Consider the following 13683-nt stretch of genomic DNA (forward strand, 5'->3'; position numbering starts at 1 on the left):
TCGAGCTCAGCACTGTTGGATGTCGCAACTTTCACATGTCGAGCTCTCGAGCCTACCAAACGCGAGAAGAAGAGGGGAAGAAAAAAGAAAAAAGAAAAAGGCAAGGATAAAGGTGTCAAAAGAATAGAGGAATAGAGAGCGGTCCTACCCTCGGGGCAAGGACTCACAACAAAGCGGATTAAAATTCTCTGCAGTGTGGGCATCTTGCAGTGCATTGCAATGCAGGCCTGAGAGCTCGACACGTGGAAGAAGCTTCATCCAACAGTACGAGCTCAATGCAAGACAGTTTTTTTTTTCCTTTCTTCTCAAGCTTAGCACTGTTGGATGTTGCACCTTCCACGTGTTGAGCTCTCGGGCCTGCATTACAATACAACAAGACTAGGATACTGCAGAGGAATTTTTTCCAAACCAAACTTAGTGAATAGAGGAAGAGAGAACGATTTTGCTCAGTTAATTTTTTTGTTTGTAGTAGGTAGGGGGACCCGCTCATTGCCCCACTAGCAAAGGCCAAAGGCACAGTGCACACACCAGTGACCACTGGTCCAGACTCTAGACACCAGACCCCAGACACCATATGATATATATTTTTTTGATGAAACCATATGATATATTGAAATCTCATTTAAGCACGAAAAGCACCAAATTAAGTGATAAACGACAACCAGTCGAAAGATTTATCAACTTTACCGGACAAGGATCTTACCATTAAAAAAACAAAAATGAAAATCTATTACCGGACAGGGATACATACAACAAATACCACACTCGCCATTACAATCGTTGTAAAACTACTCGCCTTACTGCATCCCCACGTGGCAATTATCTAATATTTTTTTTTGATAAACGGCAAATTAACCAATAATAAGACATCTAAAACCAACATGCCAACGCCACGTGGAGAGAGTAACATTGCGCGATTGTGAATCAACTATTCTTTTTATACTGTAATCCTCTTTATTTTTGTTCTATACTTCTTTTCCCTCATGTCTTTCTCTTTCTCGCTCTCTCTCTTTTTTTTTTCTTTGGTAGAAGCTTTCTCGCTCTCTCGCTCTCTCGCTCTCTCGCTCTCTTGGTGTGTGAGAGTGACAAGTAGTCTGCATTTGGTTTCGATTTCACTGATGCGGAAAGGCTTGCGGGATTGTGGCGACCATGCCTTTTCTATCGAAATCCTCCATCCCTTCCCCCACAGATCCTCCAGCTCCGCCAATGGCTCACGAAAACTCCGACGGCGCAGCCGAGCGCCGTCTCATGGAGGCCGAGGAGAGGCTGAGAGATGCGATTGAGGAATTGCAGAGGCGGCAGCGCCGTGCTCGGGGGTTCCAACCGCCCTGTGATCACGCGGATGGGTCATGCGTTGCCAACGCCATTGGTAACCTCTGCCAGAGCTTCCTTCTATCTTATGGTGTACGTGTTGGTATCGGGATCCTTCTTCGTGCTTTCAAGCTCGCGCGGGGTCAGTCTTATGAATCCCTCCTGGATCTCAAGGTAGGATTTCTCTTTCAAAATTATTCGATGAATTAATTGATTTTGGATCAAATCAGTTTGAATGCTCTGTATGTAGAATCAGTAAATGAGGAATAAGACAAATGTCTATAATCTAACTGCGATATTGGAGAGTGCTCAGTGCATGATTTTCCTTTTTAAGTTCTATGATTGAAACGTGTAACGTTCTGCACTAGAATCATTTAGTTCCCACCATTCGATATGTCTTCTACGTTGTAATAAACTACATACAACATTAAGAACTCTCTTCCAAAGAGAATTGGAACTTTTTCGGGTGCAGGCGCTGCACGACTAGACAGCAATCTCTTGCCCATTCTTTTATTATATGTATTTTCATTTCCTATTCAAGGAAACATTAAGTCAATTTAAGTTCAATTTTCACCTGTTGGAGAAGGTGAAAAGGAAATGAAAAATTAAGCTTTTACCCTCATCCGGATATGCCCAATAAAATGGTTTCTTACTTTCGTTTTTGCATTGGTGGTCCCGAATCCACATATATGAGGGAAGATTTAGCTAAGTTGGAAGGTGATGTAAGTTTTTCCTAAGTTCATGTAGACATTAATCCTGAATTATTGTTTCAATTTCAAGGAAACATCAGTCATCAGGACGCTAACTCTTAAATTGAACTTAAATTGCGGAATTTGATTCATAAATAATCAGTTTGTTTTAATCAAAATCTTGCTGTTATACTCGATAAACAATTCTTTGTCATTTTTCTTTTGAAATTAACAGGAATATGGAGATCTAATTTCAACAATCATTTGGTAGTAGATGTCTGACATTTGATTTTTCTTTTTGTTTTTTCAGTTTTTATTACAACACATTTGAATGTTGATCAGCATTGGCAGCACTGTTCTAGCTGCATAGTTCTCTAGTTAAGAATTTGGACAGAGCAGATGAGGACCCTAGGTTAATAATGAAAGGAAACAAATGGGTTTCTGAGTGATGGTGCCTAGGCTACTAATTTGTCATATGTAAATACCTACATTGTGCATCCCAGTTCAATTATTCCTGATTTTATGGTTAATTTGTTTTCTGTCTATTGCACATGAAAAACAAAAGCATAAAATGACTTTTAAGAGCTTAAAATCAAATCATAAGAATCCATGTAAAACATTTTTGTTTTTTGGGAGCTCAAATTAACTTTTATAGTCACTTGATTGTCCTACAATCTTTAACAGTCCTACTACACCTTTGGAGCCACTTTCTGAAGATGAAATGGATAAAGTTGGGAACATGCAAATGCACACATGCATACACAAAACTTAAGCCTATGTTGGATTTTGTGGGTATTCTCACTGAGAAACCGATGAATTGCGGCTTAGGCAGGCAAGCACTACTTAGGTTAGCCTCCCTAGCTCCCATTTGGAACCCAATCTGCAAACCAAGAACAAAGTGTGGCAAAGTTAGTCACTGAGCTACACATTATTTAATTTTTCTTGCTATCTAGTGCTAGAAAAGGAAGGAACTTGACTATTTGCTATTCCAATCAACAAAAGATCTACCCAGAGGAATCTTTCAGTGCTGCACTTTTGAAAATTTTTGGTATATTCAAGGATCAAAAAGCAAGATGCTGTATTCCCAATGACCTTGCCTTTTTTGTTAGTGGTCACAATCATTTGATGTCAATGGTTTTGAGATTTGCAATCATTTCAGCTACTCCCTTCTCTCATTGAGGTTACCTTTTCTTTATTGCTTTTTGCTTACTGTTTAAAAGGACTGACCAGAATCTAGTAAATATGCATTATTTATCTCAAAGCCAGAGTGTTTTCGTTGCATGTAATCTCTGAAAGGATTTCAGAGATATTTTAAGTTTTGTCATGCTGACATTAAACATGTTTTCTTGCTACTTGCAGCAACTTGTGTCAGAGAAGGATCTGATAGTGAGAGAAGAAGCTTGTCGTATTGGGCTACTTTTTGGTGGTTTTACTGGATCTTATCATGCCCTGAGATGTTTTTTGAGAAAGTTTAGAAAGAAAGAGACTCCATTTAATATGTAAGTTCTGCTGCACAATATGATTTGTTAATTAACTTTTAGTTTTTAAAAAGTTTACTTGGGTGATCTTCATTATGGACTGTTTGTGTAATGTATGATGGTACCTATTCCATATTTATGACTTAGTTAAAGGGATGATGGAGCAGAATTTTAGCAGGTTCGGTCGCAGGATTGTCTATTTTAGCATTAGACGACTCTAGTCGGAGGCGTACCCTTGCTTTGTACCTTTTGGCTAGGCTTGCCCAGGTAAAAGATATTGGCTACTTTTCCTTTCAACTTTCTATCAAGCTGAAGATGATCAGAATTGGAACTCTCTTTCTTCACCATGCTTATGACTCTCCTTGTTTTCTCAGTGTGCTTATAATTCGGCAAAATCCAAGAACAAGTTTCACCTATGGGGAAGCCATTTGAGACATGGCGATACTTTGTTGTTTGCTTTAGCATGTGCTCAGGTAACACAGAGCTCAAACACAGATTAGTCTTGGCTGGAAATGAAAATTTATCTGACTAAGCATTTCTTTAACCTTGTCAAATTTGAATGTATGTTCTATTCCAATCACAAATCATGTTTTGCCATTTTTAAATACCACCATATCCTACTTATTTCAAAGAAAAAGTAAGGTATGCATGTCATTCAAAAATGTACCCTCTTATGTGTTTTTTTCCACTTTTCTTGCTGCATATTTTCTGCCATTATAAGTTTCCTTGTTCTTCCCTTGAAGCAGGTACTTTCTTTCAAGCTCTTGTCTGCATTCTCCTTACTGATTCACTAATGAGCTGGAGAAAGATATCTTGCTGCATCTTGTTCACCATACCCTTTCTTTCTGATCTGATTTACTGTTTATTAATTTTAGAGGGATTAAAATAAACTAGAACTAATTAATTTTGCATTGGATGATAACTTTTTCAACATACCCTTTCTGTCACTATGTCCTTTCTGATCTGAATTACTGTTTGTTATCTTTAGAGGATTAAAATAAACCAGAACTACCTACCAAAAAAAAAAAAAAAAAACCCAGAACTAATTAATTTTGCATTGGATGATAACTTTTTCAGCATACCCTTCCTTTCTGTCTGGTTATCTTGGACATTTGCGTGGCACCCAAGTCCAGTACATCATAGTTTATAGAGCAACTTAGGATATTGACCTAATAATTTTAAACAGATAATATTGTGATTGGAAAGTTAATCTATTTCACTGTCTTTCCATTTCTCACCCTCCCATGTTCAATAAAGACAGCTATCTTCTGTTTTCTTCAAAATTTTGTTGTTCATTTCCTTTTTAGTAGCTTTTATACTTTCTTCAGTGCTTAATGGAGTTCCATCAATATATTTATACTAGTAGATTGCAATTTCGAAAAAAAATAATATAAAAATTATTCTCTCATGAACAATCTTTTCTATTTTATATTTCAGGTTATGTATGCCTTTGTAATGCGTCCTGAGAGCTTGCCAAAGTCATATCAAAGTTTTATTCAGAAGACTGGGCCAGTTGCAGCACCTGTTTACAAGGCTGTGAGGGATAGCTGTAGAGGTGGTCCAGTAGATGTTGTTACTCTGTCAGCTTACTTAACAAACAGAAAGGGATCTAGCTCAGTAAAATTGGAGGAGTTTCCTTCTATAATTCCTTGTTCTATAATACATCCAGGCACAAACTCGTGTTTAGCTCACAATGGTAATGCAGCATCTGCGACCTTCAGAAAAACGTTTCCCCTGTATTTCTCTTTGACTTTTGTACCATTTGTTGTTCTTCACTTACAAAAGGTACTCCACTGCTCTCAAATTCCTTTTTTCAATTTTATTTTTCTCCATTTGTATTGTGTTTGCTTGACATAGGACAGACACCAAATTGTCAAACAAAACACACTCACACACACACACACAGCTACTAGGATATCTATATGCATGTTTTCTAATAAACTAATCTTTATCGCTAGTGCTTCGTTATCTCAGTTGCAGAATACCCCACATTAGTTGTATCCATTCATATTATCATATATTGGTTGGAATGGTCCTGGCTTCCTTAGTTGACTGTAGATTGTCGTTGATTAGCAATATGCTCACTTATTTTGAAGTCTTCTTTGACATTTTATTTTCTATCATCTTTTCTTGTAGCCCATCCTTATTCATGTGCCAGACAAACCAGGTTCACAAAGAGGAGAAAAGTGAACCGAAAAAAGAAGACTTGAGAAACATAAATTTAGTTGATTTCTGGATTTTCTAGCAACTTAAAGAGTCAGGAGAGAAATAATAGTACATGGGTTGTTTGTGGTGGAGGTCGGTTAGGAGAAGGGAGAATTCTGAGATGAGTCTCAGAGTTACAGGGGGGAAAGAGGAAGCACACAACCACACACTCATGCAGAATAAAACCCAATATTTTTTCTACTCAATTCACCATCTCCATCGTAGGTTTACAATGCTTAAATAAACGAAAATCAAGAGAATCCTAATTGGAATGTAAAACTATCTCCTAGCCCAACTCTAAATAGAGTTCAAAATAACTAGTCTAGTCCTACGTATCCTACTTTGTGAATAAAAGACATAATAAATATAAACTACTTCCAACCCTTAGTGGACCAAAAACCCAGGTTGGACTGGTTCCGTCTGGGTTTGGGTTTCGAAACTCGGTCATACTGGTTTAATCAGTCAAGTGCTACTGCACGAACTCTCCTCTGAAAAGAACTCGACTTTGTCAAGTTTGGAGAAGGACCAAGGAGGCCATCTGAGTCAACAGGCTAGAGGAGGAACAATCCTGCTACTTTCTTGAGCTTAATGTTGGGTAGATCTTTAGCGGGAAGAAATGTCTTGGTTTTGTTACAGTGCTTGAAAGAGTAGGTTTTTGCATACCCACAATGTTGTACCTTTTTATCGAAGAGCCACGGTTAACAAAGAAGAATATGACACCTTCAGAGGGAGGGTGTCACACTGTACTTTATCCACGAACCACGAATCCACCAATAGACGGAATAGAGTAGGTGAGCAAACGCTTACAGTAATCTTGAGATAGTGTTGTTCATCCATGCAACCTTGTAAGGATTTGGATGTGGCTCTGTTTGCAATCCCTGTAGGACTGTATAGTCAACCTAAGGATTGGTGAATAGGGAAGTGTGAAATAAAATCCAAATAAAAAACTCCTTCCAACCCTCAGCGGTATGCTATGTCAAATCTCCAAATAAATGTTAGTAAAACACAATGAAATGAACAATGGAGATGAAAAGACAAAGAGAGGCAATACACACAAGATTTATAATGGTTTGGCACGGTTTCGCCACTGTCCTACATCCACTCCCAAAACCCTCACGGGTTTGGAATTAACAATCTCCGTTTAAAGGAGGGAGCAACACCTTGACCCCAAGATCAACACTGTGATCAAACAATCTCCGTTTAGTGAGGGGGGGGGGACCTTCACACTCTCCTTGCAGAGTAGGAGAAAAACTCGCACAATATTACCTCTTAGATAGGTTGAACTCCAAGTATCAACACATATGTTGATCCTCTTTCTTAGATGTTCTTTGCTCAATGGCTGATTGAATTTGCAAGTTGTAGCTCACTACTTCTTTGCTGTTAGCTCATAAGGTATGCAAGTTTAAGCATGATCGTGGTTGGATTTTTTCACATTTTTAGCCCGGCAGCGTTTCCACGTATTTTCCCCAATGTCTCTTATAGAAACATGACTAAATCACTATGTACAGAGCTCTTTCCAATACGAAAAAACTAGCCGTTATGGAGTCTAACGGATCTATTTTGTGAACTCCGGTCAACTGCTAATACAGAACTGGTCGGCCGCCGCGATGTAGACTGAGAAGAACTCCTCTCGGACATCCTCTGGATGATGCACCGGTCGATTGACCTTTGCATCTGTCTACAGAGGGGTGCTCTTGGTAACCAGTGGACTGTGATTCGGTCGTCCGCCCATGTATGCACACCGGTTGTCTACCCAATTAGCAACCGGTCGACCGCCAGGTGTAGAAATGACCTTTTACAATTTTTTAAGCACATCAACACTTGGACATAATTTCCAGTAAGCTTTTATGTCATGCCAAGTGAATCAAGATAAGGTCCTTAAGGATTACCAAAGGTCTAAGTCAATTCAATGATGGATGTAAACCATTTAGGTTTAGTTGACTTAGTTTTTCTACACTAGAGCCACCTATCTTAGGTTTTTCAATTTAAGTCCATAAGTGATTGAGCTTGAGCATGAGCATTTGGAACATTACATCCTAAGACTATCTAGCTATTAAAGATGAAGCACAAGACCTAGGATACATTCAAGCAAACTACAAATAAATCTTCCCTTTCTAGCTTGAGTTGCTTGAATCCTCATGGATGGCTTGACTTGATCTTCCAGTTTGAGCTCTACCAATCCATGACAAAATCTCTTGAGTAGCTTTAGATGTTCTAGTATGATGCTTGGGCTCATGGACACACTTCTTCCATGCTTGGAACCTGTATACTCATTAAAACACTAGAAAGAGCATTATAGCCTTTTGGGTTTGGTCTCTTCCTGCTGATGGCAATGCCGAAGGTGGGGGCCTCCATTCTCATTTTGTGTTTTTGTAATCGTCTGGGTATGCCTAGACGTTAATTTTGTTCCTTTTTTTTCTTATTTTTTTTAATACATTTTTTTGATACTTTTAGAAAAAAAGAATGTGCAAACCTGAGGTGCATAGTGCATACACTGTTTGTAGTCGGTAGGCAAGAACTTCCGGTTCATGGCTTCACTCATCTCAGCCCAAGTAGTGACTAAACCAATGCCTTGAGTCCGATTTTGTTGATAATGTGTGATACACCACACTCGAGTCGTGCCTTTCGGCTTAGCCTCTGCAAATAAGATCTTTCTGGCCTCGTTCAACCTATACCATATGAAAAAGATTTCCAAGCTGTGAGCCCAGTCAAGGTACTGCTCTGGGTTGTTGTCCCCATAAAAATCGAGGACGTTCAGTTTTGCTCCTCTTTCAGTTCCATAATTATCATATCGACCAAATCCATATGGTGGTGGTGGTGGTGTACCATGAGAAGGGTCCTGTGGGATGGAGTTGGAAGAATCCCCAGATTTCATGGGACTCTTTCCTTTATCAGAAGCCATCAATCGGTCAATAGAAGTTTGCGTAGATTCAATCATTGTCTGAATGGAACTGACAACAGTAGTGAGGGTATAAATTTTTGAATCTGTTTCACTGTTATAGGAATTGAATTGTTGGAGAATCTCTCTATTGGCTACCATGGTTAGAATGTGAATAGAATCTCCAAAATGGTGGCGATCCTGGGGTTCCGAAACCCTATTTGAATTTCTTATGGGCTGCACCAAAAGAGAATACTCAAATCAAAGAATTAATGGCAAATCCCATAAATAGAAAGTAACCAATGAGGCTGAAAAACAGTGACCCAGATTTAGAGAAAGTAACCCATAGGACAGAATCACAGTGACCCAGATTTAGAGAACTAGAGCAGATATAGAGTAGATCGATAACTAAAGAACCAGCCAACTGATGAGGCTGAAAAACTGATCAAAGGCTGGCTGAAGCCTGCTGTACTTGTGGCTAAAATATCATAGGTACCAACGGTCAGGTGGTGAATAATCATGGTGGAGAGAAAATAGAAACTTAAGGAAAACAGAAAATAGCAAGTTACTAAAATGTGTAGATCTCCCAAGTTCCAGATCTGATGATGCTGCAATTCTTGGCAGATGTAGTACTATAAGTGAGGAACATCATATCCAAAATTGGCTCAATCTGACAGTCGGATGGGTGGGAATCTTTAAGAGAAGACTGAGAACACAAGTGAACAAAATTGATGTGCAAGAATAGAAACTTAGGAAGAGATTAGTGGATAATAGAGTGAATAAAACTAAAACAAAAGAAATAGAATGGACTCAAGGAAGGTGGAATCGAATTATCAAGATGGATTCGAGTGACCTTGTTAGACATCCACACTCTCACCTTGTAGCTTGCTGAAACTGAGAACAAGATGGAGAAAAGAGAGGGGATACCTGGCTTCACCACCAAGGCCTATGAGAGGCTTCACCACCATCCAATCTAGACCTCATCACCTAGGCATGATTCACCACAGTAGTATGCATCTCACATAGCACAAGTTTCTTTAATAGCCAAAATCATTTGGGGTTATGCCCTCTTGTCTTTATTTATAACTCCATAGCAATCACTCAAGTAAGAAACCCCTACATATGGCAGGAGGGATCGCTTGCAGCTTAAGTCTATCTTCAAAATAGAAACTATTCTAGAACATTACAAAATAAAAACTAACTACTTAATCCTCTTACCCTGTATAGGACCTAAATCCCTAATATTTGGCTTTATAGAATTGGCCCATTACAATAGAAAACTAAAAAAAAATACTAAGTCCATGACCCATATAACCCATTGGGCACTAAAACTAAGCTTAACTTGAGCCAAACTTGAACCATAATTAAACCAAATTCAAAACAACAAGGCCATCTTCTCTTCTTGCTGGAATTCTGCTTCAAGTTTGACATTGGAAGGAGCACAACAGGAGAATAATCCAAGATGCTATTGTATCCACTCTGATGATTTGTGTAGTTGTGGTTTGGATTGTTTAATTGTTTGGGTTTGTCATTCTTTTTTTTTTTTTTGGTAAGATGGGTTTGTCATTCCCAAATAAGTTTTTTAGGGTGAAATATAAATGTCAAACTATCGAAGTTGGATAATTCTGCTTTACATTGAACTTTCCGTCTGAGGGGATGCCTCACTCCCTTGATCTTTTTCACATTATCCTTGACCTCTTCAGTCTCTGTGTTTTCCTTCCCCTGTATTTTAATCATTTGTGTTTTTACATACTATACTATATAATCGGATAAATATTATGGGCACAATAATGTAGAGGTTATATTGTTGGAATTATTGAATCAACTGCCGGTAATGCTTGAAAGGAAGGAAAGCTGTATATTGCATGTCTCTTCTGATCGTCTGAGTTATAATCAACATGTGAGTCTGTTGGGTTTCAAGAAAATGTTACATTGAAGTTCATTTATGTTAAAACATTATCTAGGTTTGACTTGAAAACATGCAGAGGATGTGATTTTGAAGTGAGGACATGAGATCTTCATGCAATTAAACTTTCTTCAGTAATATGATGCCTCCATTTCTGTTTGTGTGTTGCACATGCACAGAATATACTTGTGTCATCATGTGGTCTAGCAGATGTAATCTTATGTAATAGCTCATTACCTTAAAGCATGTAACTTCATGCGTGCAATGTGTTAATGATTCCATCAGTTGACTTGTATTGCTTTTGTTGTCCGCAGTAAAAAAAGTAAAGCACATTCCTTGTAATAGATATTTGTTAAATCCATTTCGGGCAGCTGTACCTTGAAATTGATTCTTCTTTGTCTGATGTCCCATTAGTTTATGAAGTCTCCAGCTTATACCTGCTGGAATGCTATTAAAGGCGCTGTTCGATCAACAACATTTTTGTCTGCTTTTGTTGGAATGTTTCAGGTAATTAGGTAATTAGAGCTTTATGGAGTTCTTTGTCCTCATGAACTTGTTGTCTTAATGTTGATTTTTTTGGGGGATGCAGGGTGTCATATGTCTACACAGAAAGGTGGCAGCAAAGGACCACAAACTTGTATATTGGATGGCTGGCGGAATTGCTGCTCTTTCTGTCCTATTGGAGAAGAAAGCCAGACGTTCAGAACTGGCTCTATATGTTCTTCCACGAGCTGGTGACTCTTTGTGGTATATATTAGTGAATCGCAATTTTCTGCCAGATATTAAAAATGCTGAGGTATAAATCTTACATACCTACAGTCTTGTCCAGATTTATTGCTTGGGACAACAGGATTTTGTTTGATTAAGTACTTCAAACTGCGTACTTAGCCAAACTAATTGCTTTCCTCTGCGGGAAAAAATACTGAAAAAGCAATTAACAGAACCAGCTGAACCAGTTTACATTTTGGGTCTGAGGAGTAGATAACATTATTCGTATTGTTGCTGAATTCCATCTGTTGATGTCCCAGAAAAAGTTTCTCTGCTTAGACAAATGACTTGAGTTTCCTTCATCCACAGAACAATGTATAGAACATGCAGTTTTTTGAATTCTAATTTTGTTCTCCATGTTTCGCAAAGTGTTGGAATAAAATAACAGTGTTCATCATGCATGTTTTGTTGGCTGATGTGGTCCAAATTGCCACATCAGCCCAGGCACATTTTGGAGCCGTTGTTTGAGTTGTTAAGGGCTCTAACACATGGGACAAGTGGCAGTTGTTTAAGCAGTTAAAACCACCTCCACTTCCTTGATGGAAGTAAGGGGTAATGGTGGTTACAGCAATGGTAACACTATAACAGGGTCCTAGACAGAGCAGAAATAGTTATATTAAAGTTTGGCACATCAGTTTATGACTTCCTAACTTTGACAGGTGGCTTTATTCTGTATGTGCATGGGAGGAATCATGTACTACCTAGAACGCGAGCCAGATACAATGGCCCCATTCCTCAGGGGTCTGATACGTCGCTTCCTTGCAAGCAGGATAAGCAATCCAGGCCCGGCCTCCAGCCGTAATGCGTCATATTCATATCTGCAAACTCTTGATTCCATAAAGAAACCAAGGTTAGAAGAGAGCCAGGATACTGGAACTTCAGCTTCTGAGAAGTACAATCTGGAAGCCATACCTGGACTTTAAGCATGTCCCTCAGAGCTATAGAACGAGTTTGGAAGGGTTTTACATTTTACCCTTTTCTAATTTGTATCACTTAACAGGGCAGGAAATTTTGCTCCATTTATTGAAACCCAGAATCTGGGAATTGTTATTGGCCAATTGTTTTCACAAACAGATCCAAGAGACTTCTTTTTGGCCATTATAGATTATTTGTTCTCTTCTTGCCCTGGATGTATTATACTGAAGCTGGTTTTGTGGATAAAATTGGTTACAGAGAAGTGGAATAATAATAAATTCTATGGATTTGGAGTAGACCTTGTTCTTTTTATTATCCATTTATTTATTTGGTGTGGACTCTGGAGAGGGGAAGTAGTCAATGTGTAGACCATGAAATCAAGGTTTTAAAACTCGTAATCATTACAGGATCGGTCTTATCAATTCAGTGTCAATTTTGAATCGAATCGTCATGGAATTTGTCAGAATTAGAAATGAACCGGCCAGGCTCGCCCCAACTCAGCTTAATTTGGTTGGACTCGGTATGTTTAGAATCGGGCTTAAACGGGACCGATTTGAATCGAATCAGCCTGAGTCCTATCCGAATTTCCAAACCATGAATAAAATAGAGAAATTAAAGCTCATGAGTGAAGTCAACAAATATACTTATTATGTGTGGTTTTGGTCAGTTATCATATCTCTAGTAATGTTTGTTGTAAGAAAACTGAGCTCATATGCTGGTGTATACTTTAAGATTCCAATGTATGAAGTGTGTTAGTGTCTGATTCTATGTTTAGGTGAGTTGATTGGGTTCAGCCCAGTTAGAGATATTCTTTCCTGTTGTCAAATTTGCTTGTCTACCTGGTTTTCGGGTGGAACAACAGATGAGTTGAACCATCAGTCAGGTGAACCATTTTATACTTATCAAATATATATTACTATGTATTGGAAAATTAGGTTTCATGATATCAAATGGTTGATACTGATTTTCATCATGGCTATAATAGTATTCCTTCACTAAAAAAGTTTTTGTTTCCTCTTCACAAGATGAAACTGCCTTATTACCTCTCAAGTATTTTGAGGATTCTCTAAGCTACACTGTGATGGCTTTAGTAGAATGGCTCCATAGATTATCAGTACAGCTCCATAATATACTAATAATAATGTGTCAGGTTGCATCAGAGGCAGTTTTTTAAGAATGGCGAGCTTAAAATATCATGGATTCATGGGTCCTCTGTTTTTAAGAGCACTGTTCAGAAGATGGTTGGGCAGTCCTACACTCCTACCCCATCCAAATTCTCACCAAGTCTGGAATAAGCGAGACTAATCTGGGGAGGGAAGAAAGAAATGAAAAAGAAAAAAATTGAGTTGTTGTCGACACATGGTTGGCCAAGATCTAATTCCTCAAAATGTTTTTCCGAGGAATCTTTAGTAAAGAGAGTAACCCAGTAAAGTAAGCCTTGTAAGGTAAGTTCCCTGCTTCCTGTGAGCAAAAGTTGAGGTAAGAGCCAAATTTGGATATTGGAAGCTTCCTCATCTCATTTAGTTTCCAAAA

The 13683-nt window shown here is 38.5% G+C and overlaps 1 protein-coding gene and 1 long non-coding RNA gene across 2 annotated transcripts; one reads left to right on the top strand and one right to left on the bottom strand.

Annotated features, from left to right (window-relative positions):
• The first annotated feature begins 1056 nt into the window (after positions 1-1056).
• Positions 1057-12443, top strand: LOC122645432. The gene is made up of 8 exons (XM_043838736.1): positions 1057-1485; positions 3360-3499; positions 3646-3745; positions 3853-3951; positions 4916-5263; positions 10882-10974; positions 11057-11263; positions 11895-12443. The coding sequence occupies exons 1-8, from the start codon at positions 1150-1152 to the stop codon at positions 12156-12158; spliced, it is 1587 nt and encodes a 528-aa protein (XP_043694671.1). The 5' UTR covers positions 1057-1149; the 3' UTR covers positions 12159-12443.
• LOC122645443 lies at positions 4079-4857 on the bottom strand. Its single transcript, XR_006330451.1, has 2 exons — positions 4515-4857; positions 4079-4368 (listed from the first exon to the last, which is right to left on the bottom strand). It is a non-coding gene; the product is annotated as an uncharacterized LOC122645443 (long non-coding RNA).
• Positions 12444-13683: the final 1240 nt, after the last annotated feature.

Source organism: Telopea speciosissima, chromosome 1 (genome assembly GCF_018873765.1).
Source record: "Telopea speciosissima isolate NSW1024214 ecotype Mountain lineage chromosome 1, Tspe_v1, whole genome shotgun sequence".
NCBI classification, from domain to species: domain Eukaryota; kingdom Viridiplantae; phylum Streptophyta; class Magnoliopsida; order Proteales; family Proteaceae; genus Telopea; species Telopea speciosissima.